At 54.3% G+C, this 27,828-nt stretch overlaps 1 protein-coding gene across 3 annotated transcripts in view; it reads left to right on the forward strand.

Annotated features, from left to right (window-relative positions):
- The first annotated feature begins 6 nt into the window (after positions 1-6).
- The window catches only part of RHBDL3 (rhomboid like 3), a 48,334-nt gene continuing 20,512 nt past the window's right edge, over positions 7-27,828 (forward strand). The window contains exons 1-6 of one of the 3 annotated variants that reach the window (XM_034641170.1): positions 7-196; positions 1,694-1,717; positions 16,087-16,245; positions 20,350-20,574; positions 24,541-24,689; positions 27,457-27,569. In XM_034641170.1, coding sequence (XP_034497061.1) covers positions 86-196; positions 1,694-1,717; positions 16,087-16,245; positions 20,350-20,574; positions 24,541-24,689; positions 27,457-27,569 — 781 coding nt within the window. In that variant the 5' untranslated portion in view covers positions 7-85. The remainder of the gene's footprint in view (positions 197-1,693; positions 1,718-16,086; positions 16,246-20,349; positions 20,575-24,540; positions 24,690-27,456; positions 27,570-27,828) is intronic. The other 2 variants (XM_034641172.1, XM_034641171.1) reach the window with 2 other exon arrangements.

Genomic DNA, 27,828 nt, shown 5'->3' on the forward strand with positions numbered 1-27,828 from the left:
AGCTGCGCGGGGCGCGGCGCAAAGTTAGCCCGGCGCCCCGGGACGAGCCCCGCAGCCGCCCGCCGGCCCTGGACCCCGCGGCGGCATGGGCGAGCACCCTAGCCCGGGCCCCGCAGTGGCCGCCTGCGCCGAGGCGGAGCGCATCGAGGAGCTGGAACCCGAGGCCGAGGAGCGGCCGGCGGCGGCGCCTGAGGACGTGAGTGCCCCCTCCCCCGCCCGGGCAAACTTTCTGGGGGGCATTAAGGGGGAGCTGCCCCCGCGGGGCAACTTAGAGGTTTCTAGGTGACGCGGGAGCGCCCCGGATTGGCCGGGTCCCCGCGGGCGGGAGGGGGCGGAGGGACCGGTCTCCCCCAAACGCGCGCGCGCCACCCCCCGCTCGGGCTCCGCGGCTTCCCTGCGGGACGCAGCCCCGCCGCTGCGCTGAGGACCGGTCGGCCGCGGGAGCCCCCTCCCCGCGGCTGGTGCAGTGCCCGGGACACGGCGTTTTCCCGCAGAGGCGGCGGCGTCACAGCAGTGACTCCCCCTCCCCTCCCACTCGCGACCTGCGGGCTCTCTGAGCCCGGGAAGGAGCGGGCGCCGCAGAGTCCCCGGAACCCGGCAGCGCCGACCGGTCTGGCGACCCCCTTCTTCGCTTCCGGATTAGCTCCCTCCCGGCACCTGCCCTGTCGCGACACTGATTGAAATTCAAGCCGGCCCCGGTCCCCGAACCCGGCCGGAGGAGGGAGAGGCGGAGTGCTGGGAGCGGTGTCGCTTCCAGAAGAGCCCAGGAGTCCCAGACCGAGTCGGTGCCAGCGACGGCCCCCTGGGCGAGGATGGGGAGGGGCTGCCCCAGAGGGCTTCCCTGCCATCTGCTGCTGGAGTCTCCTTCCCTCTGGCCCGGGGAGCCATCGGCGGAGCGGGCACTGGGGAGTCCTGGGAACTGGGATTTCTTAAGCTACTCCCTCCTGAGGTTAACCTGCAAATAGAGGTGAAAAACTGGAGAGACACTCTGCCCTGCCCTAGCCCACTCTCAGGGTAGGGAGATGGGGTGAAGCCAGGACCCCTAACCTACCAGTGAATGTGCCCCAGGGTTGCTTAACCGCTTCCCCCCCACCCACCTCGGTTAAACATCTCACCTGCTTCCGGCCCCGCAGCCCTGTACGCACCAGGCTCGTGTACTCAGCACTTAGACTCAGCCTTGGAGACTGTTCAGATTTCGGTGCATTCCGGAGACCCCTCCTCCCAAACTGCAGGCAAAGATTAGTGTTTATTCAGGGCTGCGTTCTTCTGACCAGGGCTCTCTGGCCGCGAGCAGGTGGCGACTGTTGCAGCAGGGTGCGTCCCCAGGTGTGGAAGTAGACAGGGACACGAGCTTTAGGCAGAAGTTATCAGAGGCCCTTGGATAGAGTTGGATGCCTTTATTGAGTAATTGCTGAGAATCACCCTTGTTCTGCTTATCCCTCCTCCCACCTGTCTCCAAGAGAGGGACATACCCCCTCCCCAACCCAAGTTCCCTCTCTCTGCCTAGTGCAGACTCATTTGGGGAGCTCTTCCCAGGTTTCCCCTGGTGTCTGGTGGCAGGTTCCTGACTCTGGGCAGCAGCTGGGAGGCTGTGTCAGGAATATCAGGGGGCTAGAGAGTCCTTGGTGATAAGTGTGTGTTTCTTTCTCTTTCTCCTCTTCCTCCTCTTCTGCATGGCTTCCCCCTCTACCAGCACTGGAAAGTCCTGTTTGATCAGGTATGTGAGCAGTTAAATCCCCCCACTTCCTTCCAGCCCTCCCCACAATCAGTCTCCCTGCTTGCGTGGGCTTCCCTAGCTCTGCACTCCTGAGACGGTGACGTGTGGTGGGGGCGTGGCTTAGTGCATCTCTGAGACTGATCGACAGGGCTCTCCACTGCTCTCCAGGTTTCAGGAGTGGGCGGTGGGCTCCCCTGAGAGATCCTTCGCTCCCTCCTCCTCCCAACTTTGCCTCACCAGAGCTGGGTTTAGACCATGTAGAAATTACACAACAGGTATCGAAAGCCTGGGACATTCCCTATGTGCGGGGGTGGGGGGGTTGGGGGGGTTGCAGTTCGGACTGGGGAGGTGGGGGAAGGGCTTAGGTTAATATCCCCTCTTCTTTTTTACCTCTACCTTCAAAGATCCATGGCCACTACCGAAGTCAACTCTCAGCTGTCCTTGGAGGGTGACTCACAGTATGGGCTCTTTTGAAAGCTGACTCTAACTTTGCGGTAGGGATGAGAGAGTTATGGGAAATAGTATGTGATTGTTTGCAACGCCTAGCGTCTAGGTGTGGGGAATGGAGTTGGGAACTTTGGAATCTGTTGATGGACATTTGACCTTTGGCAAGGAAACAGTTTCTTCGTTACTTAGTACCGGTGTTGAGAGCTTTTGTGTATTTCCCTTTCCCTCTCCATTCCCCAGTACAGAGGAGAAGAGGCAGGGGATGTCCCAGTGTAGGGGGGACTAGTGAGCACTGTGCCCTGCAGTAGGCAGGATTATGCTGTAAGTTTGTGCAACTTTAAGAGCCCAGTCTGGTTGGGGCAGAGGGAACCTGTTGGGTTGGACAAGGAGATAAAGCTGACAAAGTAGCTTGGACCGAACCTCGTCCTGTTGTGGGCAGGGAAAGCCTTTGAAAGTTTTTTCAGCAGGGATTCAAGCAAAGCTTTGGAAAGGTCCTGTGTGCTAGTGGGATGCAGGTAAGGTGGATGGCAGGCATGAGAGAGAGTAGGCAGGGACCTGCCACGGTGAATGGATGTGGAGGATGCCCAGAATGGAAAGGAAGAGGGACGTGGCAATGGGGGAATTGGAAGATCTCACTGGACCTGAGTAGATGAGTGAAATGCACAGATAACTTTGGGATTCTGAACCTGGAAGGAAAAAGGGAATGTCAGGGTGGGGGTGGGGTGTTGGCAAAAATGACAGCTTTGGTGACAGACCAGTTCAATTTGAGGAACCCACCAAATGGGACTAAGACCTGGAATTACAGCTGGAAAGTCATGGGGGGGGGCACTTGCCGGTGTCACCCACATTAGCATGAGGCCTGGCTCTGGTTTGGGGAACAGCCACAGCTCCCAACCTAGCGTCCCAGCGGGGTAGCGCATCGCTCCCTCTGCTCCCACTCGCCACCCACTCTCCCTCCAGTTCTTGGGAGCACAGCAGCTGCTGGCCTGCCGCCCTGAGGCAGGAGGGGCCGCCTGCTGCCACCGATACCACGACCAGCAAGCTGCCAGCCCTTCACACCTCCTGCCAGATTTAGAATCAGAACCTAGAACAAAGTGTATCATTCTTTTTCCCTCTGTGTCTGTCTTTCTCATTTGATTAATTTTCTGTGTATGTTTACATTTTAAAAGGAACTATTTGGGTGAATGGAGGAAAACTTTTAGTAGGAAGAATCTGGAGCAGAGAGAGGAGACAGTGTGCAGAGAGCAGAGAGACTATGTGGCAACTAATATTGGCGGGTGGTCCTTGAAATCCATTTTCTCCCACCGGAGGGAGGTCCCCCGTGTCCCCCGTGTCACGGGAGCATCCCCCTGCTTCTGGGAAGGCCCACCCGGAAACCGTGCCAGACAGACAAAATTAATTCTAGGAAAGAAACTCCCAGAGAACCCCGGGCAAACCATTTTCTCTCACAGTAAGTTCTCCCTTATGTCTAGTCCCCATCCATCACATGGCATTAGAAGCCCATTTCTGGGGGCGCAAGGGGGGGGCGCAGTTGGTTAAGCGTCTGACTCTTGGTTTTGGCGGAGGTCATGATCTTGGGGTCATGAGATCGAATCCCACATCTGGTTCTGTGCTCAGTGAGGAGTCTACTTGTCCCTCTCCCTCTTAAATAATAAATCTTAAAAAAAAAAACAAAAACAAAAAACCCAGCAGCAGCACTACATTTCTGTCGCCTTCCCTCCGTGGGTGATGTATGTTTAAGGAGCACTGCTCCTGAGCAGTGCTTGTCCTCTGGCAGAGATCCAGTCCCTCGGTGTTCCTCGCCCCTACATCGTGAAGCTGTCCCTGGACCATTCTCCAGTGGCGCTAACTGGAGAGTAGCTATGAAGCTTTACAAAGGGGCGTACAACTTCAGAACGGGAGGTTATTTGGAATTTGGAAGGGTTGTCCCCTTGCCTCTTCCTGTGGGCCTGCTTAACAGTAGGACCTGAGGATTGGGGACCTGGTGCATTTAGGAAGGAACATTTGACTGGGGGTTGAGGCAGCCTCCCGACCACCTTATCCAGAAATAGACAGCCCTGACCAGTCAAACTGATCAGTGGGGTGGGGTTCATGACACCTGTCAGAGTCCCTGCGAACTGATGTGTTCACCCTCCAGAGGTCGATGGGTTGAGAAGCTGGCCCCAGTTGGTCCTCCTTTCTTTCCTCCATCAAGGGAACATCAGTGAACATCCAGTTTCGAACTGGGACCTGCTGGGACTTCTCCCCCAGGTTTTCAGGATATCTGGCATCGCACCAGTTCCCTCTGTGCTGTCTGGTTCTTCAGCACATGGAGTAGCTTTGACCCAGCATGAAGCTAATTAAACCCCAAGGACTAGAAGTCATGACCTTGGCCCTTTGGTCCTGTACGGTCACCCATCAACTAAATGGTCAGGATGCCTTTTGTGGGAGTTGGAAGTGAAGAAAACAGGTGACCCCAGTCCCTTGGAGGTTTACCTGTCCCCCTTTCCCCATATTCTGGGAATTTGGCTGGTCTGCTCAAGCGGGAGAGTAGCATGCCTGCCCTCCTTACTCCACCCCTGACTTCTTCCCTGTGGGTCCCGGGAGTTATAATAGGCAGGAAACCTGGAGGTCAGCATTCAACCCCGAGAATGTCCATCATATGTTTTGTTTCCTATTTCCACTTCTGCTTGAGGGAATTATCTTTTCATGTGCTTGAGATCTAAACGTTTTTCCTAAATATTAGATTTTAAAGTTACCTAAATAAGAATCTGTCTTCCTAGTGTACTATCATGGTACAAAATGTCTTATTTTTCTATACATGAATCTGTTGAGCTTTTCCTTCATGATTCCTTCTATTGCTTTGGACCTGAGACAGTCTTCATCCCTCTTTATTTTTTTTTTAAGTTTATTTATATATTTACTTAAGCAATTTCTACACCGCACGTGGGGCTCAAACTCACAGCCCTGAGACCAAGAGTCGCATGCTGTTCTGACTGAGCCAGCCAGATGCCCCAGTCTTCGCCCCTCCTTAGATCTTATAAATACGCACTTCTATTTCCTACTACAGTTTCTGTGACCAAAGAAATCACCTAACCCTCCATCCTGACCTTGTTCCTATCCAGTTATCCCAGCACTTACTAAGAAACACTTCCTTTAATGTGTTTGGAAAATTGTATCCCTAGGTAAATTTTTATGTGTGTGGGTTGGTTTATTCTTTATGTCTCATCTGTCGTGCTGCTGTTTGTAATTTTGCGCAGGTAACGTGCCCTTCAGCCCTTGCTTTATGTGGTTCCATGGGATCCTCTTTTTCAGGTTATTCTTTGACAGTCTCAGTCCCTTCCCGAACTCCAGGGAGGTGCCGTCGGGGATCCAAGGTCAAGGAGCGGGTCAGTGGCAGATACTGGACCGGAGTGCGCTTAACCCATAAAGGGCTTCCAGGGTGGGAAAGCCATTTCCAGGTTCACCCTTAAAATGCCGTCAAGATCTGCAAATGTTAAATGAGCAAAAGTGTCTGGAGCAGAGTTCTGTTACGTCAGCAAAGCACAGTTGCTTTTGAGCTCAGATGAGTGAGAAGGAAAAGGAAGGATTAGAAGTGATTTGGGTTTCCCCCCCCCTTCCACTGGGAGCATGCATTTCTCAGGCCCCCATAAGAGCCCCAGCTTTGCTAATCTTCCAGAAAGAGAGCAGACAAGTTTTGATTGTCCCACCACTGAAATTATAAATGTGTTACAACCAGCACGCAGGGCAACTGAGACGGCCTGCTGGGTACAGAACTCTGGATTTGGAGTCCAATAGACCTGGCTTCAAGCCCTACTGCCTTTGTCGCAGGGGCCAAGTGGTATTAGCTCTCTGAGCCTCAATTTCTTCATTTGTAAAACAAGGACAGTGATCTTGAACTCCAGGCACAATGGTGGGAATTAAATGGAAGAGGAGACTCTTTCCAATGTATGATACCCAGTGGACATTCGACAACTGTCTCTTAAGTGGGAATCAGAGTTTGCTGGAAGACGCACAAGGCTGCTTCTGAGATCCAGGCCCCTACAGGGAAGGAAACCAGCAGCCTCTCTAAACCAGCTCCTTGCCTTTCCTGGAAGGGGAGCCACTTCTGAGCCCGGAGGATTTTCCTGCTGCCTTTCCCCAAGTGTCTCCCCTGCTTGGCCCCCTTCTCTCCAGCTTGCGGTCTTCCCTTGGCCTGACCCTGAAGCCCACCTCATTTGCAGTTCTCCCACAAGCTGGCTTAAATTCTGGGAGCTGAAAAGAGGTTCAGACAGGGCCACTGAATAGATTAGTGAGGAGCCGCAGGGAAAAACATCTGCCCCAGAGGCAGGGGCATTGATGGTGCCCCTGGACCACATTGATTAGCCAGCAGAACGAGGCACTGGGTTTGACTGGAGCCCTTGCTCAGACTCTGCCACCTCCAACCCTTATCAGGTGACCTCCAGGGCCCTTGAGGCTGTGGATGTCCCTCCACCACAAAGCCAGCTTTCCTATCCTGCCCCGGGCCCCCCCCCCACCTTGGCAGGCCTGCTGAATTAACCCTTTTATCCCTGACCACTCACAGAACTACATTTGATGGCAGTTGAGCGGTGGGGCCAAGGGATGGAGATTGTAGGCCACCTGCCGGGTGAGAGGCACGTGTCCAAGCAGACGACACGACACATCAGACTGCAGGCCCGCATGTGTTGTCTTGGGTTCAAACGTCTTCTCCCCACGCAGGCCCTGACTGTGGGGATCCCTCGCTCACGCCGGCCCCTCTGGGGCTGCTCCCGCCTTGAGGCCCATAGGTTAGGAGAAGGTTGGTGGAAGCATCTTGTCCAGTCTGCTCATTTGGCAAATGCAGAAGCGGAAGTCAGAGGCCTTCTGAGATCACTTGGTGTAGTCGTATCAGAGCTGGGACTAGAGCCCGGTTCTTTTTTTTTTTTTTTTTTTTTTAAAGATTTTATTTATTTATTTGACAGAGATAGAGACAGCCAGCGAGAGAGGGAACACAAGCAGGGGGAGTGGGAGAGGAAGAAGCAGGCTCATAGCGAAGGAGCCTGATGTGGGGCTCGATCCCATAACGCCGGGATCACGCCCTGAGCCGAAGGCAGACACTTAACCGCTGTGCCACCCAGGCGCCCTTAGAGCCTGGTTCTGCTGCCCTCTGACCTGTGTTCCCGCCACCAGCCCTTGCAGACTTCCATTTGCTTCCTTGGCGTCCTGAGTGACTAGGGCAGCAGGGAGGACACACGTCTGGCTCAGGTCCCAGTTCTGCTCCCAGCTGTGTGGCCACGGGCAGGCCAGGTGAGCTCTCCAAGCCTCTGCGGTCTCACCTGTGAGCTGCCTAGACTGCTTCCCTTTCCTGAGGGTTGTCGTGAGGCCCGGGAGGTGGCCTGTGTGTGGTACTTGACACAGTACGTAGTGAGGCCGTCATGTCCTGTTACTGGAATTTAAGAAAATGGATGCTGTTCTTAAAAGAAGCTCTGACACGTAATAGTTATTGGTGGCGAATTATAGCGTCCAGATCCCCAGTCTGGGGCTCCTTCTACCCTATCAAGCTGGCTTCTTCCACATGCCTCCTGAACTTTCCGCAGGGAAAGAAGGGAAGTTTTGGCACAAAGGCTGCCTGGGATGGGGGTGGCACCCAAAGGTCCCCTCTGCTCACTGGCTGGATGCCTGCACCGCTGAGGGAGAAGGGTCCGGCCATCAGGCGACCAGAGCCCAGAGCCAGCCTCCTCTGCCTGGTGTCCCATTTGGCAGTTCCCGGTGGCCTCCCGTGAGAATAGGGCACGCTTCTGTGTTCCGGAAATGAGTCCGTGTGTATCTTGAGCTGTGAGCAACTCGGGGTAGCCAGCACCTCTGTCCCACCAGCTTTCCTTTCTTTTTTTTTTTTCAAGATTTTATTTATTTATTTGAGAGAGAGAGAAAGAGAGAGCATGAGGGGGAGCAGAGGGAAAGGGAGAAACAGACATCCCTGATGAGCAGGGAGCCTGATGCGGGGCTCGATCCCAATCCCCAGACTCCAGGACCGTGAACTGAGTGGAAGGCAGACTCTTAACCGACTGAGCCACCCAGGCCCCCTCCCACCAGCTTTTCTGAAGCAAGTTACAGGTTTGAGTTGGTAAATACTTCTTTGAGAGAGCAACTATTGAGTGCCTACTGCGTGCACAGAGGTCCTCATCTCATTTTGACCTTTCAGCAGCCCTGTGAGGTGAGGGGTGCTATCCCCTCTTTACAGAGGAGGAAACTGAGGCCCAAGGGGGTGGGGTGGGGCTTGCCCAGAGACACAAAGCAAATGAGGGCCCTCTGCGGAAGGGGCTCTATCTGTTTGTCCACACGGCTTCCAGTGGCTTCTGAAACAGGGTGAAGGGCCCCAGGAGGTGAAAGTGTTTGGTGACTGTTTACCCTACCTGCCCGGCTCCCAGCTCTCTCATTTCTGGGAACAAGGGACCCTTTGGTGGCTTCCAAGAGAAGCAGCAGGAGGAAATGGGTTTAGGCTGAAGGGAGGGATGGGTCAGGTGTCAACCTCTTGTGGCTGCTCGCACCTAGTCCCACCCCTCCCTCCTGTGACATCCCCCCTGGGCCTGGATGCCTGCCCTTGTGGCTATGACTCAGCTTTAGTCCCCAGGCGGCTGTGATGGTTGTGCCTGGATGAGTCAGCGTGGGCAGTATGTCTGCTCCTGGGGACCCAAGGGACCTGCCTCTGAGTCACAGCCCCCAGCTGCCCTCTCAGAGTCTCCAAGGCCTTCTTTGGGGGGCTCTGAAAAAAGGAGAAGAGGGTCTTCCAAGAGGCTCTTAGGGTGGAAAGAGACAAAGCCCAGAGGAAAGAGCCAGCCCCACCCCTCATTGCCCTCCTAACCCCAGCTTCCTGCACGGGGGTGGGTAGTCTGGGAGCTCTTCCCCTCCAGCCCAGGTGTTGAGAGAGTTGGGTGGTTTCTGGAAACATGCCCATTATCCAGTGACTCAGCCTGGATTCAGGCCAGCTTGCCCACTTCTCTGCAGAGGGAAGGGTGTTCTAGCTCCCTAACCGGCCTGCCAACCTCAGCTGTTTGACTTATGGGCAGGAGGGATGCTCGGGAGACCGTCATCTTGGGGCTTCTGGGAGAAACCCCTTGAGAGGGACGAGCTGCCTCCCCCCAGGTCCCTCCCACGGCAACTGGAAGAACAGAAATAATACAGCTGGGAATCCTAGAATCATAGAAGCTTCTCCAGCTGTCAGAGGCCTGGACTGGCCAAATCCCAGGGAAGCACAAGGGTCCCTCGGGCCTCCCTGTGGGGAGACCCAAGGACAGGAGGATCGGAACCTGGTTTTCAGGAACTGGTCTCTCTTCTTCCCAGGGAGGCTTGCGGTCTGAGAATCCACTCCATCCCCAGCTTGAGCAAGCCAGATGGTGCCCCCTTCCACTCACTGGGAGGGCCTCTGGGCAAGCGGTTTATCTCTGTGTACCTCAGTTTCCATGTCTGTTAAATGGGACTAATCACACTCACTCTAGGGTTGGTGTGAGAAAAGAAGTAATAAGGTATTTGTGAAAAATCAGTATTTCAGAGTCGGGGGAGAAGTCAGGGGACTGGCGTGAGGCGGTTTTGTCTATGGGGAGAATTAGACTCCTGATTTGCAAGGAAGGAGAACTGGAAGAGAAAGCTGGTACTCCCATAACCTCACCTCCTGACCTCAGCAGCTGCAGGCCTGGACCTAATTTATGGGGCAGTAAATATCCGTAATGGGCCAGGGTTCCCTGGGGGGCTGTGGCTTTTGGGTGGGGACAACTCTGCTGAGCCGTGGCTTACCCCGGGTAGCCTCGTTAATTCATCTCTGTTCATCTCTGTAATGATGCAAGGACCCAGCAGATGAGGCTTGGTCACCGTCCCCAAAGTGGGGAGGGGCAGNGGGGCGCTGCCCGCCCTTTGCCCTGCCCCCCCCCCCCCCGCATGCATGCCATGTGGTCACTTCCCAGGGCTTCTTCTGTTGGAGGGCAGAGATTGGACACTGGGGCCAGGGATGGGAGCCTTCCTTAGATCCCAGGTCCGACCTTCCGGACTGGAGAGGTCTCCACCACGATGGCACTCCAGGTACTGCCTTCGGGTCCTTGAAGGTACCCACACCCTTCAGAAATCCCGGGCCTCTTTACATCAGGAAGAGGGGGAGGGTCGTCCTGGGAGCAGGAAGGGAATTCGAGCTCTGGGAACAGGGACCAGACATGCAGTTGTCCTGGAAATGCACTTTGTCCAATTCGCACATACGTAATAGATATAAAATAAGTGTGTTCCTTTCTTCTTTTTCTTATGCCTCACTGCTGCTGGGTAAACTCTGAAGCTTGGCCTGGCTCCCTGGCCAGCGGCCGCGGCGGGAGATGCAGGGGGAGGGGGGTGGGAAATGTGGCGCCGCTGTCCCGGGTGCTGAGCAGGCAGATTCCCGGCTCCTGCAGGGCTGTTCTCTGAGAGCTCAGCCCAGCCTTCCCTCAGGCCAGTCCCTGATTCTTCAGTCTCTCCCGGGCAGCATCCGCCTCAACCCTTGGGCTGCAGCCTGGGTCCGGCAGACTTCTAACTTCGGGAAGCCTCTAGACAAAGTGTCGGCAGACTTGAGGGCCTTTGCCACTCAGAAAATGGAGGTGAAAGGCTGGTTTGGAACCATGGACAGAGGGGCTGGGTTCCGCAAAAGGAAGAATAATGACTCTATGGACTCATGCATTTTTCCCAAAGAGTGTTCTATGGCGTGTTGCTTTGGAAAGTATGGTGCTCAAAGGTCCAATAAGTTTGGGAAATGCCGGGCTGAACAAAATCAGACACGTCTCTTCACTGTGAGAACTTGCAGAGCCCTTAGTATGGTTTTATGCATCCTGCCCTTCCAGAAGGGTTTCCCAAATTTATGGGACCTTGGGACCCTTATTTTAGACACCACCTTGGGCCTGGTGTTCCTCAAAACACACATGGGGAAACTCTGAGCCAAGGGCCATATTTCATATACAAGATGGGACAAAGAAAGACAAGGAAGGGCAAGACTGGGGCAGATTCCCATGGAGGAACCCAGAACTGTTCCCATTTTGACCACTAACTCACTCTGTAACCTTGGGCTAGTTTCTTTTGCTCTCTGCACCTGTTTCCCTGTCCAGAAAATGAGGGGTGCGATGTCTGGCACATGGCCGATCTTCGGTAAATATTTGTTAAATGAACAAAGGACCAGATTGGACTGGGGTCTCTCAAATTGTTTTGAGCCATATGGTCCTAATGATAGGAGAGGGCAGGCCCCGCACCCCTCTGCCTGGATGTGAATCCGTCTGCACCAGCTCCTGGCTGTCCAAATGTGGCCAGCTCAGCTCTCCATGCCTTGTTTCCCCCCTGCAAAATGGAGCTCATAATAGTGTCTACATCAGAGTTCCATAGTGAGGGCTAAACGGGGGACCACCTAATTTATCATCCAACTCAGGACCATTTTTGAGGGGGACAGGGGCGCTGGTAGTAATCACGCTCAGACAGTAGGTCTCCGGCAAACTGGGACATGGGCTGAGCTGAGGTTTCGGTGAGGTCATGCCTGAGACCTAGAGGCCATTCTGCATATATGTAGTTCTAGCATGTCGTTCCACCGAGTGCTGTGCAGAAGGCTAGTATGTGAAACAACTCCAGAGTGGCATCTGCTCAGCAACCCCCTCCACCCTCTCGGGGCCTCAGAGCCCCTAAAACTCTGCGGAGGAGCTTGAGACCCATAGAGATGCCTGCCAGCTCTCCTAGACCATGAATTCTGATTCCCTGGCCTGCAGCCCCTTTCGCCACCAACACTGGGTCCCTCTGACAGCACAGACCTCACCCCCGATGTGCGTTGCCTCATCCTGGTCCCAAATGTCCCATCAGCCCTTTGACTGGAGAGAAGATTGGCTGCCCCCATGGGCCGTTTGAGTTGTGGATTTCTTTCTTTTTCTTTTTAAAAAACATTTTTATTTGAGAGAGAGAGTGTGTGCACAAACAGGGGGAGTGGCAGAGGGAGAGGGAGACACAGGCTCCCTGCTGAGCAGGGAGCCCGACATGGGACTCGATCCCAGGACCCTGGGATCATGACCTGAGCTGAAGGCAGACGCTTAGCCAGCTGAGCCCCCCAGGTGCCCCCAGGTTGTGGATCTCTTTCCCCAACCTCCATTTGTATATGGTGTGCTTATGTGTGCAGGGATGGGGATGGACCCCCTTACATCACCCTGAGAAGGGAGAGTTCCTACCATGTGATTGGAAGAGAAACTGAGGCAGCGTGGTTAATGATCTGCCAATGATGGCGCAGCCCCTGGGGGCAGGGTCCCTTCTGAAAGCCTCCCCCTACTCCTTGCCCCAAAGAGGGGAAGCAGCCCTAGGAGGGCTGAGGGAATGTTGTGGGTTCTTTCCCCAGTCCAGGTCAGGAGTGCACCGGGAAGGGGTCCGGGTCGCGAGGCGGGGTGCGTGGCAGGGCATGTGTGGGGCCCCGGGCTGGGGAAAACGGGCGACCTGGAGGATTAAGGGGTCTGGGTGGTGCTGGGATTAAATGTCCCTGAGGAACCTCTGGCAGCTCTTTTCATGGTGGAGGCAGGTGGGCGGGAGCCGAGGGAGGGTCAGCCCTCACTCTGAGCCTCTCCCTTCCCCCTGCTGCCGGCATCCTCCGCCGGCTGAATGTGGCCTTGGCCTGCCCCCTCCCTCCACAATGCTGGGCCCCATTCAGGAGGCAGCTGCGAGGAGGCTCCTGACTCCTGGCTCCCCGCTGGGCCCCTGCCTGCGGCCCTTTCACAGCCCACTGCCCCCAACACCCCCCCCACACACACACCCCGGCCCTTGTCAAGCTGCCTGGAGCCCGCCCAGCCTGGACCCGAGTCCTGAGAGCGACCCGTTGCTAAAACTGGATGAATCCAGGGCAGGGGGCACGTGGCAGGGGGGAGCTCTGGGGCCTTCAGCACATTATTAACGAGGAAAATTGCATTTGTAGGGTTTCTTTTCTCAAAAGCTCCAAACCACGGATCTTATCCCCCATACCTGGCCTCGAAGGAGTCCCAAAGGCAGGAGGGGTGCCCAGGAGGGCCAGCCAAGCGCCTGTGACAGGGGTGCCCCCTGCTTTGCTTTGAATGAGGCAAGAAGAACGGGACACTGAGTTGCCCTTGGCCCTGGAGAGCGGCTGCCCTGCGTTTGCTCTAAGCCCCACAACCGGCGGGGAGGCGAGGCGCGCTTGATAGATGAGGCAATTACGGCTGGAGATGTTTACTCGAAATTAGACAAACTAGTTAGTGGCTGAGACGAGGGTGGGATTTTGCCATGCTCCGTGTTTCCTCCTTCAGAAGCCCTCAGCTTTCTTCCGGGGCGATGGGACCTAACTCTGTCCGCCTTCTGCTCGGGTCCTCTCTCTCTGATTCTTTCTCCCTTTGTCTCCCTCTCCCTGCCTGTCATCTTTCCCGGTGGTGGGGGGTAGGGAGAAGGCGTCCTGTGCGGAGCTGGCCCCTTCCCTNCGTCCCCCCCCCCCCCCCGCTGCACCTCCATCATCCCCGAGGCCTCATTATTAGGGTGGCGATGACCCCCATTGTCTGGCTTGTCTGGCCCTGGCACGAAAGGTAGAGTTTTGGCAGAGAAGGGAGACTCGGCCTGTTTCCAGCTCATTCTCTGTAGTCTGGAGCCTATAATGTGCTGGGGGCAGGACTGGCAGGGGGGTGGGGGCTCCTGGAGGCACAGGGCAGCCCCTGTCACTAGGACAACAGCAGGGAGCCCTGGAGGCGGAGGGAGAGCAGGGGGGCAGGTGGTTCTTTGTCTGGAGCTGGAACAAGGGAGAGGGGCCCCTGCCTGATCCCAGTCCTCCACCCCGCTGCCCTCCCAAGCCTCCCAGGCAGCCCCTGGGAGGGGATTGACATCCCTGCTCTTGAATGAGAGGCCACTGGGCTTCCTCCCCCAGACCGTGTCAGGACAGACTCCGTGCTGTGGGCATATCACTGCCCACCCACCCCCCGCAGTGCTCACAGGGGGTGGCACTGGGGGAGAGTGGATTTTCCTAGGGCTTTCCACCCCCACCCTCAGCCCACCTAGCACAAGGGGCCACATGAGGCCAGGCCGGTGAGTCAGGTAGCCTGTGTCGGCCTGTGGGGATGCAGGGGGTCCCAGGCACCAGAAGGAGACCCTCACTGGCTGTCATGGCCACTCCCCGTCCAGGCCTCACTTTCCTATCTGAGCAACTGGGGGTCAGAACTGTTGCCAGGTGCGGCTCTTTCCCGCTTTCAAAATCTGTGTAGGGTGGGCCCGTGAGACCCGTCCGGCCCCCTCCTCTCCCTCCTCTCACCTCCTGGGCCCTGCACTTTTGCTCCATAGCAGCCCCTGGAGGCTGAAGGTCAGCGGCCACCAGCGCTAAGCCTCCGGGTGCAGAATGCTGCTTGCCAGGCACGCCACCGAACCTCTCAGTACTCCTTTCCCTGTGCCTCGATTTCCTCATCTGTAATATGGGACTAGTAATAGGACCTGCTTCACGAAGTTGTTGTCCGGGGGTCAAAGAAATTACAGACCTAAAGTGCTTAGAAAGGTGTTTGGCCCCATGAAAACAGTCAGCAAATGTTTATCCTTAAAGATCTTTAAGGCTCAGGGAGTTGCTGAGTTTCCTGAAATACTCAGTGGTGTGAACCAAATGGGTGTCATGCCTGGAACCTGGTATTTGGAATGGAGGGTGGGGACACATGCAGATTTTTAAATAAGCCTCATATTATGTTTGGGATGTTTTCCCCTCATTGAGCTCTGGGAAGAATTTGAATAGCCCAAAACTTGTGACTCTTGTCTATTTCTCTTGGGTTGTCTCAGAGGTACTGCACACCAAATCAGCCTTCCAAAATTAGTCTCCGTTGACCTTCTCTAGAAAAGGGTGGAAACGTGGGCTTGGTCGTCTGGGCTCCCCTGTCCGTGTGGGGAGGCCCTTGGGGAAGAGGACAGCTGCCGACATCAGCCAGAGACGGTTCTCGTCATTCTCTAGCAGGAGTGTGCTGGGTGGGGGGGACCCTGGGGAGGCCCTGTGAGGAAGGAGGGGTGGCAGAAGAGGCACAGAAAGGCTGGGGGCTTCTCCGGGAGAGATGAATGAGATCCTTTTCTACCTGAACGGCGATACTTTCCCTGGAAGATCAGTTCCCTTCTTTTCGTCCCAATACCCACTATGTATCTGCCCAAGAAATATTTACTGAGTGCCAGGCATGCCAGGCTCCTGCTAAACCCTGGGGTACGCTGCGCCACCGGTGCCCATGACCCGGCAGCCCAGTGAGGAGGCCCAGGTAGGAGGTTAGATGGCCGGGCAGGCTGGTGGCCAGAGGTCTGTCCAATGTGCAGGGGCCAGCCAGAGCAGCCAGTGTCCTGGGGAGTCCCGAGACTGCACAGAGTTGCTGGGCACAGTGAGTCGGAGTCTCCCCGGGAGACGAGGGTGGCAAGCTCCCCGCCCAGGCTGAGGAATGCAATTGTGCAAAGCTGCACATTGTCTCTGGGGAGCCCCACCCAGGCCCGTGTGCATGGCTATGGGGGTAAGTGAGTTCGGGTGTGAGAGGTGCCAGCATTCAGGTGTGGCCAGATTTGCAAGGCTGGACCCCTGCTCCCTGGGGCCCCAGGACCTCAGCATCCCCCACTGGAGTCCCTCTGGCCCACGCCCCGTAAGTTCCTCATCTTCCTCCCCTCATTGTCTTTTTCCTTCCTGTTTTTCTCTTGTCCAGGGTTAGGATTAGGGGTGGACAGGAGGAAGCTTACCCTCTCTGAGCCTCAGTTTCCCTATCTGTGCACGAGATGGTTGGATTGGGCAATCTCAAAGGGCTCCAGGGCCTTCTAGGACTTTAAGTGGTTGTCCATGCCCTATTTGGATGTTTCCCATGGGAGCCTTGGAAACATCCCAGACGAGGCCCGGTCCTCTGTTGGCAGAAGGGCTGGGGACGGGAGCCGCTGAGTGGTGATGGAGGCGGGGCACCTGCAGGGCCCCACTGACTCCGATGCTGTGTGTGCTTCTCCCTCAGTTTGACCCTGGCAACACAGGCTACATCAGCACCGGCAAGTTCCGGAGCCTCCTGGAGAGCCACAGCTCCGAGCTGGACCCGCACAAAAGGGAGGTGCTCCTGGCCCTCGCCGACAGCCATGCCGATGGGCAGATCTGCTACCAAGACTTTGTCAACCTGGTGAGCACTCTGGGGCCTTCACTGCTGGGAGGGGTCTGTTCGGGGGATTATGGGTTTCTAAAGTCTTCTAGACCTTTTTAGGCAATTAGAGGGATCTTTTGGCTTGCAGCGTTGAAAAAGTCCAGGCTTCAGAAGGTGAAAGGCCCTCCCTGAGGACGCGGTTTCTCTTTGTCTCCGTTCTACCTTCTGCGGTGTCAGCACGAACCCAGGTCCAGACTCTCCCGTGTGGCAGCAAAGTGGCTGCAGCCGTTCCAGCCCTTACACCCTCAGGCCTTACCGTGCTGGGGAAGACAGGGTCTCCTCTGTGGTAGTTCCCACACAAAGCTTGGTATTTCCTCCCTCCCCTTGGCCTAGATTGGGTTAATGGGATGTGTTGATTGACTCAAGCTGATCTGTGCCCGCCCATGGTGCTGGGGGTGGGGTCAGTTCCGCTGAGAGGGAGGGCTGGGAGGAGGTGGGAAGGAGGGGAGCTGGGGAGTGGATGTTGGGAGCATTGGGCATAGGGGTGAAGGCCAGAGCTCTTTAGACCTGCTGGCTGATGTCCTGGGTTGTTGGAGGAGCTGAAGACGGGAGGCCTGTGAACCCTGCCCAGTGGGCCAGGGTCTTGGAGTAGGGACTTCCTCCTCACTAGGGGTTACTGGCTGTGCTCTTATGGGGGCCACTGTGGCGGGGTGGGAGTGGGGTTCAGTGGAGTTCAGCAGGAAGAATCCCGCCATGGGTGGATGGGACATGAATAGAAGCTGGATGAACTAGCAGGATGAATACAAGACTAGAATTTTCCTCTCGGTTCCCCTGTTGGTGAGGTGGAGATAGTCACCCCTTTCCTTGTCACCCACGGAGAGACAAGAATGAATTGATCTGTGTGAGGTTCCCCAGGCTTCTAGAATTCAAAGGCACTGGTGATAGGGGAAGCCACAACTGCCAAGCGAGCTCTCTAATGTGGGCGTCCAGACTTTGGAGGTGTGCTCGTTGCCTCTTGATGGAAGCCTGCCTTTGCCCTGAGGTTAGCCTGATGGCAGGGAGCAGCTGTAGCACTTTTAGGGGTGAAGAAACCTGCCGTTCAGAGTGGACCCAGAGAGCAGATCTCCTAGAGGGTGGGGGACAGAGCTGAGCTAAACGGGGGAGTAGGGACAGTCAGGATTCATGGGAGGAGGGGCCGTGGAGGTGAGCCCCGTGACTTGGAGCCCAACGGTGCCACCAAAGACCAGGCCACGGGTTTGAGCCTGCATCGGCTCATGCACACGCAGCCTGCCTGCCACATGCCCTGCTCAGGCTCAGGGCAGAATGAGGGCTTCATTGGGCCAGTGAGGTGCCTCTGTCCAGCTGCGGGTCTGTGGGGTCTCCCGTGTGAACTCCAACAGTCGATTGCTTATTCCTGTTGGGGTGTCTGGATTCACGTTCTAGCCGCAGCAGCCCGCCAGAGCCTGGGTTCGTGTGAGCACGGCTGCCCTGGAGACCAGGACTGAGGAGGGGCTCTCCGGGAGGGAAGCTCTCAGGAAGGCAGAGTGCTCAGGGGCTGGAGTCAGGCAGACCTGGCTCCTGCTTCTGCCTCTGCCTTTGCCTTTCACTGAGAAAGATCTCCTGAGCCTGGGTTTTCTCATTTGTAAAGTGAAGCCAAAGGATACCCTCTTCAGGGTTGTAGGAAGGATTAAATAAAATGGAGTATTTGAAAGATTTTGAGATTGGAGATTTTGAAAGATCTCTAATGTTCTTCCCCCAGGTCAACTCCCCTGCATCCTTTGTGAGCCCTTCCCCAACCCGACCCAGGCAGAATGAACCAGCCTTATCTGGAACCCCCACAGTGCTTTGCCCAGTCCTCTCTTAGAACACAGACCACACTGTATTACAGCTGGGTGGCCAGGGTTGTCATGTACGGATGTGCAGCTTGTGTACTGTACAAGGATTCCTGCCAGTAAGATGCATGGGGATGGAAATTTGGCCTGAGCTTTGTTCACTAAGGCCTAGAATGGGTGCATCCACCTACAAGAGAAGACTCCACTCCCTTATCTAATGGCACAAGAGTACCCTACAGCCTGGCATGGGCTCTGGAGTCAAATGTATCTGGGTTTGAATCCTGACTCTTTGGGTCCTTGAGAAAATTACTCACCTTCTCCAAGCTTTAGTCCCCATCTTTATTTTTTATTTATTTAAATAATCTCTTTGTCCAATGTGGGGCTCAAGCTCACGACCCCAAGATCAAGAGTCACATGCTGTACTGACTGAGCTGGCCAGGCACCCCTAGTCCCCATCTTTATAATAATTTGCCTCTCCTTGTAAGCCCCATGAGGCCCGAGACCCAGCTCAGTTCTAGGGACATCAGCGTGCAGGTGAATGGTGTGTGTGTGTGCACATTGCTTCCCCTGATCTCGTGTCAAGCCCACCCCTGGAGTCGGTTTTCAGGGTCTGGCCAGGGATGCGGTGTACGCTCGGGGACTGGGAGAGAGGGTGGTAAGAGTGACTGCAAACAGTTTGACAGGGGTACCTGGTGGCTCAGTTGGTTAAATGTCTGACTCTTGATTTCAGCTTGGTTGTGATTTCAGGGTCGTGAGATTGAGCCTCATGTTGGGCTCTGCACTGAGCGTGGAACCTGCTTAGTATTCTCTCTCTCCCTCCGCCCCTTTGCTCCTCCTCCCTGTGAGCTCTCTCTCTTTCTCTAAAAATAAATTTTAAAAAATAGTTCATAAAAAAGAAAAAGATAACAGCTTGACAATGTGATCCTGCCTTGAACTTGGAGCCCCAGGCTCTGCCCGCATTTCCAGAACTCCTCCTGTGCCACCAAGAACCAGACCCAAGCTTTGTAGGCATGGAGAGGAAGAGAATAGGGATCAGTAGAAGGGGTTCATCTGGGAAGGCCTATTGGAGGAGGCGAGCCTTAAGCCAGATTTTGAAGGCAAAAGACCATAGAACCCAGGAAGGAAAAAGGGGGCCTGAAGACAGAAGCTCATTCCACCTGGCCTGCTCTGAACGCAGATCCTCTCCAGTTACTCCCTCCTGACATGGCTTCAAATCCCTGTGCCTTGGTCTGGCCTGGTTCACCTGGCCAGCCATCTCTGGAATTTTGCCATTAGGATCAGCCAAATGCCCACTGCTAAGGCCACAGCTCCAGGAATATGTCGCTAGTCCCCACCTCAGCTCCCCAGGCAGCCCTGTGGGCTCTGGGGTTGGGAGAGCTCTGTCTCTCCATAAGAAGGGTCTAGAGCATGGTTCTAGAGGGCAGGTGGGAGGTGACAGAGGCCCCGGGAGGCTGGAAGTTAGCAGGATCGGCCACCTGGTTTCTAGGAGTCAGGCTGACCACGGAGCGAGGCAGCCAGGACGCCAGTGAGGATTCATCATGGCAGCATTAGGCTGCCGAGAGCAGGACCGGTCCGCAGACCAGTTCTAGAACCAGTTCCTGGGCTCACTAGGCATTATAGGCCCCTTAAACCCCTTCAGGAGTGATGGGCTCCCCCAAGCACATCTTTGGGTTCCAGTTCTAGAGACCTCTCTACAAACTCGCCCATCTAACCAAGGTCTGCCCACCTCTTCCCAAGCAAGGATGTCTGAGGACACGAACTCATCGTCCTTCAGTTCTCACTCAGTTACCACCTCCTCCAGGTTGGGCTCCCGCCTTCTTGTGCCGTCGGCGGCCCTCACTCGGAACCATGATTGCTGCTTGCTTCCTTGCCTTGAGCACGTCCAGTCCCCCCGTGTCTGACCGTGTGCCCACACTTCGTAGTTGTCCAGTGAATTGTGATGGACGGCTGACGGATGGGCACGTGGAAGGAGGGAACGGTGAACGTGAGCATAGGTTCCGGAGCCTTACTGGGTTTGAACCTGGTGGATTCCTAAAACCCTCTGTGATTTGGTAGAATGGGGATATTCCTAGTCCTTACCTAACAGGTAGACTAGTTAAGAGTGTCCAGTGAGCCCAGTACACTTGAAGAGCTTAGAACCGCCTCGGCCACAGGAGAGCTCAGTGAATATTGCCTCTTGTTCATTATTACGGAAGAAAGAGGAAGGCGGGATGAGACTTGGTTGGTCCAAGGAATGTGCTGCCTGGGGGAGCGGCTCAGGGCTGCCCCGAGCCCCCCGTGCTGACCCTTTGCCCCCCACGTGTCCGTGCAGATGAGTAACAAGCGGTCCAACAGCTTCCGCCAGGCCATCCTGCAGGGGAACCGCAGGCTCTGCAGCAAAGCCCTACTGGAGGAGAAGGGGCTGAACCTCTCCCAGCGGCTGATCCGCCACGTGGCCTACGAGACCCTGCCCCGGGAGATTGACCGGAAGTGGTACTACGACAGTTACACCTGCTGCCCCCCGCCCTGGTTCATGATCACAGTCACACTGCTGGAGGCAAGGATGGGGTGGGCGGGGTGGAGAGGGCGCTGCTCAGCCTTGGGGAGGGGGTGGGGAAGCAGGAGGCTACCTGAGATCGAGAGGGGAAGGGTGGCATCTTCTCGCCAAAAGGGAGTGCTTGAGGATCAGCTGGCATTGACCAGTCAGGCCCCATGACAGTGCCTGCAAGTGTAGTTCTAACCCCTGGACCACAAGGATACCCTGAAGATTATTATCAAGCCATCTTCACTACAGCAAAATCCCCATATTTCCACCCCTCCCAGAACCACAGCAACACAAGCGATCCAATAAGTTTGTTGATGGGCGGTAGTTAGCCAGGCTAACTCATTAAAACCAAGTTATTTGAATTCCTCCCTGAGCGAATAATGCGGACAAGTGGTTTGCTCCCCTGTGACTCCATCTCCCACCTGTAAAGTGGAGATAACCAGACCTTCCCTCCTCCCATAGGACTCTCCTAGCTAGAGCAAGAGTGGCTGGTGGTGCTTTCTGAAGGCAAAAGCATTCCAAATGCATATGGGAGGGGTGTATATGAACAGGTAAATGTGGGTTTAACACATTTTGAAAGAACATTCTCCCCTTTGGGAATCATCCACACCTATTGTTATTCTAAACGTCTTCTGCTTATGCAACAGAATCCAAAGGGACAGCTTTCTGAATCAGTGCCCATGTGTGAGAAACTGAATTCTTTTGGCTGTTCAGCCTACAACCTTGTGGGTCCCCAACCCCAGCTCCTGAACAGCGTCCTATAGTCAGCAAAGATTTCTCTTCCAGAGCCATGGGCCTAATTCCCCACCCCCCCAGCCCCGGGCATGTGTTCTTGTAAAGTTGATGCCAGATCCAGTAACAGGATCGTCAAGCTCCATGGCATCCTCCTCCTTTTTTCCTAATTCAGACTAGCTGGTCTGTATCCCCACGCTCCTTCGTTTGCTGTTACGGCTTCATCCGAGTCCATGTTGAAGATGCGATTTTTCTGAGATATTCTTGGAATCGTTCTCCAAATGCTTTCTGTGTTGGTCTATTTATTAAGTTCTATTTGAGGACCAATAATAATGAGCTGCCTCGGGAGCTGTATTCGCTGCCAGGCCACCCGCATTTTGAAAGATGGACCGTGCGGTTCCCTGGAGAGCCCAGGGGAGTCCTCCTGGGGGGCCCTGAACCCCACATAAATTATAGCTGCATTTGCTGCGTGCATGACGGGCACCCGGCTGGCTTTTTGTGTACTTCACCCCCTTTGAACCTCATGACCACCCCGGAAGGATAGGCATTGGCATCCCCGTTTCCAGATGAGAACACCAACAACCAGAGATTTCAAATACTTTATCCACAGTCATCCAGAGAGGCCAGATTGAGTGTCCAGATTGAATTCAAATTTCCAGAAACTTCAGCTATGTAAACACAAACCTCCAATCTAGAAGAAAATACGGAAATAACTATTTCCAAGTACTTGTACTAAAGCCCAAAGCTTTTATTTTACATAACAGTTCTAGGAACTTGATTTTCAGGTTCCATAACAGAGAATGGAAGGGACTAAGAAGCTACTCAGAGGGGCTCACGACCGATCAGTAATAGGGAGTGAGAACCTGGTTGTAGTACCCGGTTAACCTGCGGATAACCTGGAAGTATGGGAGAAGACGAAAAATTTAGAAGCAGACCTGAGTCTTAAAGAAATTGAGGAATTTGAGGGCATTTACAGTAGGAGTGAAAACCCCATCAGTTGCTGGAGAAGACTTCACTCCTACAGCTCAGATCAGTACCTGAGACGGCTTTAAAAGAGTATGCGTACACGCTGAGAAGGAGTGCGGGGACATGAATGATGCATTTTATCTTATTTTACTATTCTTTTAAAAAAAGGTTATTTAAGTAATCTCTACACCCAACATGGGGCTCAAACTCATGACCTCAACATCATGAGTCACATGCTCTCCCGACTGAGCCAGCTGGGTGCCCCTGAATGATGCATTTTATTTTTTAATTTAATTTTTATTTTTTTAATTAATTAATTTATTTAAGATTTTATTTATTTATTTGGCAGAGAGAGACACAGCGAGAGAGGGAACACCAGCAGGGGGAGTGGGAGAGGGAGAAGCAGGCTTCCCGCCGAGCAGGGAGCCCGATGTGGGGCTTGATCCCAGGACCCTGGGAACATGACCTGAGCCTAAGGCAGATGCTTAACGACTGAGCCGTCCAGGCGCCCCTTTATTTTTATTTTTTAAGATTTTATTTATTTATTTGTTTGAGAGAGAGAGAGAATGGGGGGAGGGGCAGAGGAAGAGAGAGAGAGAACCCCAAGCAGACTCCAGGCTGAGCACGGAGTCCGATGCTGGGCTCGATCTCACGACCCTGAGACCATGACCTGAGCCAAAATCAAGAGTTGGATGCTTAATTGACTGAGCCACCCAGGCATCCCTGAATGATCCATTTTAGGAAGAGTCCTAGAAAAAAAAAATTCTTTTAGAGGTAAACAAGTATGCTTCACTCATCTGCAAAATCAGCTCGTGTGGAGTGTTGGCGAGGAGGCAGAGAGATGGGAATGCTGGTGCATTGAGCGTGGGAATGCAAAAATGGTGCAGCCGCTACCGCAAATGGTATGGAGGGTCCTCAGAAAATGAAACAGACCTACCATGTGATCCAGCAACCCCGCTTCTGGGTATATACCCAAAAAAATCAAAAGCAGGGACACAAAGAGACATTAGTATACCCGTCTCCATGGCAGCATTATTCACAATAGCCAAAATGTGGAAGCAACCCAATGTTGAATGAATGGATGAATGGGTAACAAACTGTGATCTGTATATTGAGAGGAATAGTATTCAGCCTTTAAAAGGAAGGAAATTCAGACATGTGCTATAACGTGAGGGGACCTTGAGGACACGATACTGTGTGACATAAGCCGGCCACAAAAAGACAGACACCGTGTGAGTCCTCCTCGATGAAGCGCCCAGGGGAGTCAAGTTCATAGAGACAGGAAGTGGAATGGTGGCTGCCAGGGCTGGGGGAAAGGAGAGTGCGGGGAGTTGGCGTTTAACGGAGACAGAGTTTCCGTTTTACAAGATGAGAAGACTTCTGTGGATGGTGGCGGTGACGGTTGGGCAACAACGTAAATACACTGGATGCCCCTGAGCTGTACACTTAAAACTGATGAGACGGGAAATTTTATGTTATGTGTGTTTTGCCACAATTAAAAAAAAAAATCTCCTTATGTGGAGTTGCCTCCTCCCCCAAATGGGTATGTTAATTATTACAGCAAGTAGGGTGTTTTTTTAAGATTTTATTTATTTATTTGAGAGCAAGGGAGAAACGAAGAGAGAGAGAGAGACAGCGAGCACGGGGAGGGAGAGGGAGAGAGAATCTGAAGCAGACTCTCCACTGAGCACAGAGCCCGACGTGGGACTTGATGCCATGACCATGAAACCATGACCTGAGCCGAAACCAAGAGTCCGACACTCAACCAACTGTGTCACCCAGGCGCCTCACTGCAATTAGTTTAAAACCCTCCGAACCCTTCCTGCCCAGCACGAGGAGATGCGGACAGAGCCCATGTGGCCATGTTGTGGCCATTTAATACAAAATAATCAAACAGAGGGGTGCCTGGGTGGCTCGGTCGGATAAGCGTCTGCTTCGGCTTAGGTCATGATCTCGGGGTCCTGGGATCGAGTCCCCACACTGGGCTCAGCAGGAAGTCTGCTCCTCCCTCTCCCTCTGCCTGCAGCTCCCTCTGCTTGTGCTCTCTGTCAAATAAATAAATAAAATCTTAAAAAAAAAAAGCCAAAATAATCAAACAGAAGTGGGGGGAGAGGTGGTTGAAAGCTAGGCTGCGTGCTGGCCCTACAGGTGTCCCTCGTTCTCTGAGGAGGAGAAGGGACAACTAACTTCCAGCAGGGATTGCGAGCGTTAGCACCAGAGGGGCTCGAGGGCAGTCTTGCGTCTAGTAACAGGCCCTCGCCATCCTGGGTTTTCATGCAGGTTGCCTTTTTCCTCTACAACGGAGTGTCGCTGGACCAGTTCGTGCTGCAGGTAACCCATCCGCGATACCTGAAGAACGCCCTGGTTTACCACCCGCAGCTCCGCGCGCAGGCATGGCGCTACCTGACCTACATCTTCATGCATGCAGGGTGAGTTCCTGCCTTCTTTCACTCTAGCCAGAGTCGCTGTGGGTAAGTAGGAGGTCGAGAGCCTAGATTGAAATACATTTTAGGTCACTTTTATTTTCCTGGGCACAGCATTTGAGGTGGGTCTTTGAAACTTACCTAATATCAAAATATATGAGTTAATTATTGACAGTGTCCGGGGAAGGGGAAACAGATGGACAGAAATGCTCAATTTAAGCCCACCCACAATGAGAGCAGTAAAATGTAGGTTATAAGTTTATTCTGAGCTTCCTAGTGGCCAAAGCAAAAAGGGAAGTGTGGTTAGCAACCAAGTTCATTGTCCACAAACTCTGTGTGCATGTGAGTGCCCTATAAGTGAAATAAAGGACAGATTTCTTGAATGTGCTTTTCTCCTGAGGTGGCCTCCATAGGTGGTGAGAGACTTTTTGAGGAATTCTAGCAATACTGGTAGTTTCTGTTGACAGATATGTGGTGTCTTTTGGGGCTGGCATATAGTTGGTTCTCACGGGTGCCTCCTACCCCATGATAAGGACCTACTACCGGCTTGCCAGGTGACCACCCACGTCCCAGTCCCCTGAAGAGCACGATCTTGGCTGGAGACTGTTTTCACATGGTCAAAGTGCTGAGTTGGGAAAGCAGAGTCCCAGACACTAGACCTGTGTTGTGTCTTCTACAGCCTCTCCAGAGAGAAGTGACAGGGCTCACCGTTCACCTGGGAATCGCTCTGGGTGGGGGAGGGTCTGTTCCTGGGGTTGGAAATGGGAAGGGGATCACTCTGGCCCCACGGCTCCATCATTCCCATTCCTCAGCAGGAAGACCCACAATGGCCAAGAGGGAGCCACACTGTGAGCCTCCCCCCCGCCCCCGCTGGGCCTCCAGAGCAGCACAGGGGCCAACCCCTAACTGGGCTGCACTTACTGAAGCGTGAGGAGCCATGTCTGTGGTTACCAATGGATGTTTCCACTCTGAGCCAGAGGAGGGGATGGTTCACACAGGCTGCTTTGCCTGCCGTGTCCCAAGCTTTGGTCTCGCAGGAGTAAGGAGCAGAATGAGGGGGGCTCATCATGCATGGGTCTTCTTGTGAACCAAGGAACGGGTGGCTTCCCTGCTCAGGCCGCCCAGCCTCTGACTGTACATGGGATGGAACTGCCTGTCTTGTTTCCGGGACTGCCCTCTGGCTTTCCCTGAGCCTTTGGGGTGAGGAACAAGCATGCACCAAGCCTCCAGAGTCTCCTTGTCCATTCCCTGACTCTGGGAGATAAAAGCCTGGAGGCCAAAGTGGACAAGGCACGGAAGCTCTTAGCTGAGGCCCGTAGGGGTGGCCTCCAGCCTTTCTCTGGCTGAAGCTTCTTATGGGGCAGTGTCTGCCTGGGAGAGCCCGGGGACGAGTCTCCTGGTGTGTGATTTTTAGAGAAGGGCTCTTGGACCGTGCTGCAGCAGGCAGGAGATAGGGATGGTTGGCCAGCATGTGGGGAGAATCCAGCAAGGGGACCTATGATGGCGGGGGGCCTACTCTGGGCCCGTGAATCCAGAAATCAGGGTGGTAGAGAGGAAGGAGCTCGGCTTGGGAGGCAGGAGCCCTGGGTTCCTCTCACCTGGCGTCTTCTAGTCTCGGGCTCACATCTATAAACCAAGGACTGAGTCCGATGCTACCACCCGGCTCCTTTCCAGTGCACTTGTCTGATGCTTCTAACCCTTCAGCTGGCACAGTCGGTGTGGGCTAGAAGACTCCAGGAGTGGTGGGAGTTTAGGACAGAGCCTCCTCCGTCTGAGCTGCCTTGCAGGTGCTCTCCCGGGCAGATGCCCACGTGGACCTGAGTGGCACAGCAGTTGGCCTCCAGGCAGAGCCCTGCAGACCAGGACCAGGGCTGTGACCCAGGCCAGGGTCCCCCCATGATGTGCTCTGTTACCCTGTAACTTAAACATCCCCAGGGAGCTGTGCAGACGCTGTAGGCACGGTTTAAATGAGATAATGGATGCTCAAGTGTTTTGTAAACTTGAAAGCACCCATTGATGTAGTGATTATAATGTTACAGTTTTTCTAGTAACAGGTGCACTCAGCTAGACACCATTAAGCAACAAGATCTGGTCACAGATGTATGATAGTATAAAAAGGGAAGTATTCACAGAATAAGAAAACCCAACCCCGGGAGTTTGGGAGTAAAGTGGGTCCCTTCTCACACCAGGAGGGAGAAGTCTCCTGTATAAGATCTTAAGGGATAACTTTGAATTATTTAGTTCTAAGAGTTGCCTCTCATGCTTGCACTTGTTTTGAAAACATCTTTCTCTTTAAATATCAGTAGCTCTTACACGTGCACTCGGGAGCCAGAGCAACCTCAAGGCCTGGGGAGTGGAGTAGATTCTGCACATGACGAACCTGGGCTGTGTGACTTTAAGCCAGGCAATGCCCCTCTCTGAGCCTTGGCTTCTCATGTGTCAATCAATGGATTTGCTGCATTTTGACCATGGTTAGCCCCCCTCTTCACTATGGCAGGTGCAGACGTGGCCAAACACTGCCCAGGCCCTGCACCGTTCCTGTCCCGGCCCTGCACCGTTCCTGTCCCAGGTGGCAGGCAAGGTATGCTCTTTCCAAGATGGTCTGTCTGCATTCTAATTCCTGCCCCCCACCAACCCAGACCATGAGCTCCTCAAAGCAGGTATAATTCACTGCTGGATCCCCTGCATCTTGGCATAGAGTGTTTGTTGAATGAATGAATGAATGAATGAATGAATGAATGAATGAATGATGGAGTGTGGTCTTTCTATACAGGATAGAACACCTGGGACTCAACGTGGTGCTGCAGCTCCTTGTGGGGGTGCCCTTGGAGATGGTACATGGAGCAACCCGTATTGGGCTTGTCTACGTGGCTGGCGTTGTGGCAGGTAGGCAGGTGGGCCACAAGTCCACAGGGGTAAACTTCCCCAGAGCGGTGAGGAGACCCTGTGGGACTGAGCAGGTCCCAAGCTCCCAGGGACACAGGACCCCATCCCCAAGGCTCCTAACTATTAGGGTTGTCCTCCAGGCCAATCGCCCCACCGTGCCTGGGGTGGGGGGGGCTGCAAAGGGGACTACCGTCCACAGGGAAAGGCGTGTGATGGCAAGGGGAGGAGACTTTCCTCTTTATGCTGCCATGCTGAAGCT

Source organism: Ailuropoda melanoleuca, chromosome 13 (assembly GCF_002007445.2).
Source record: "Ailuropoda melanoleuca isolate Jingjing chromosome 13, ASM200744v2, whole genome shotgun sequence".
Classification (NCBI taxonomy): Eukaryota; Metazoa; Chordata; class Mammalia; order Carnivora; family Ursidae; genus Ailuropoda; species Ailuropoda melanoleuca.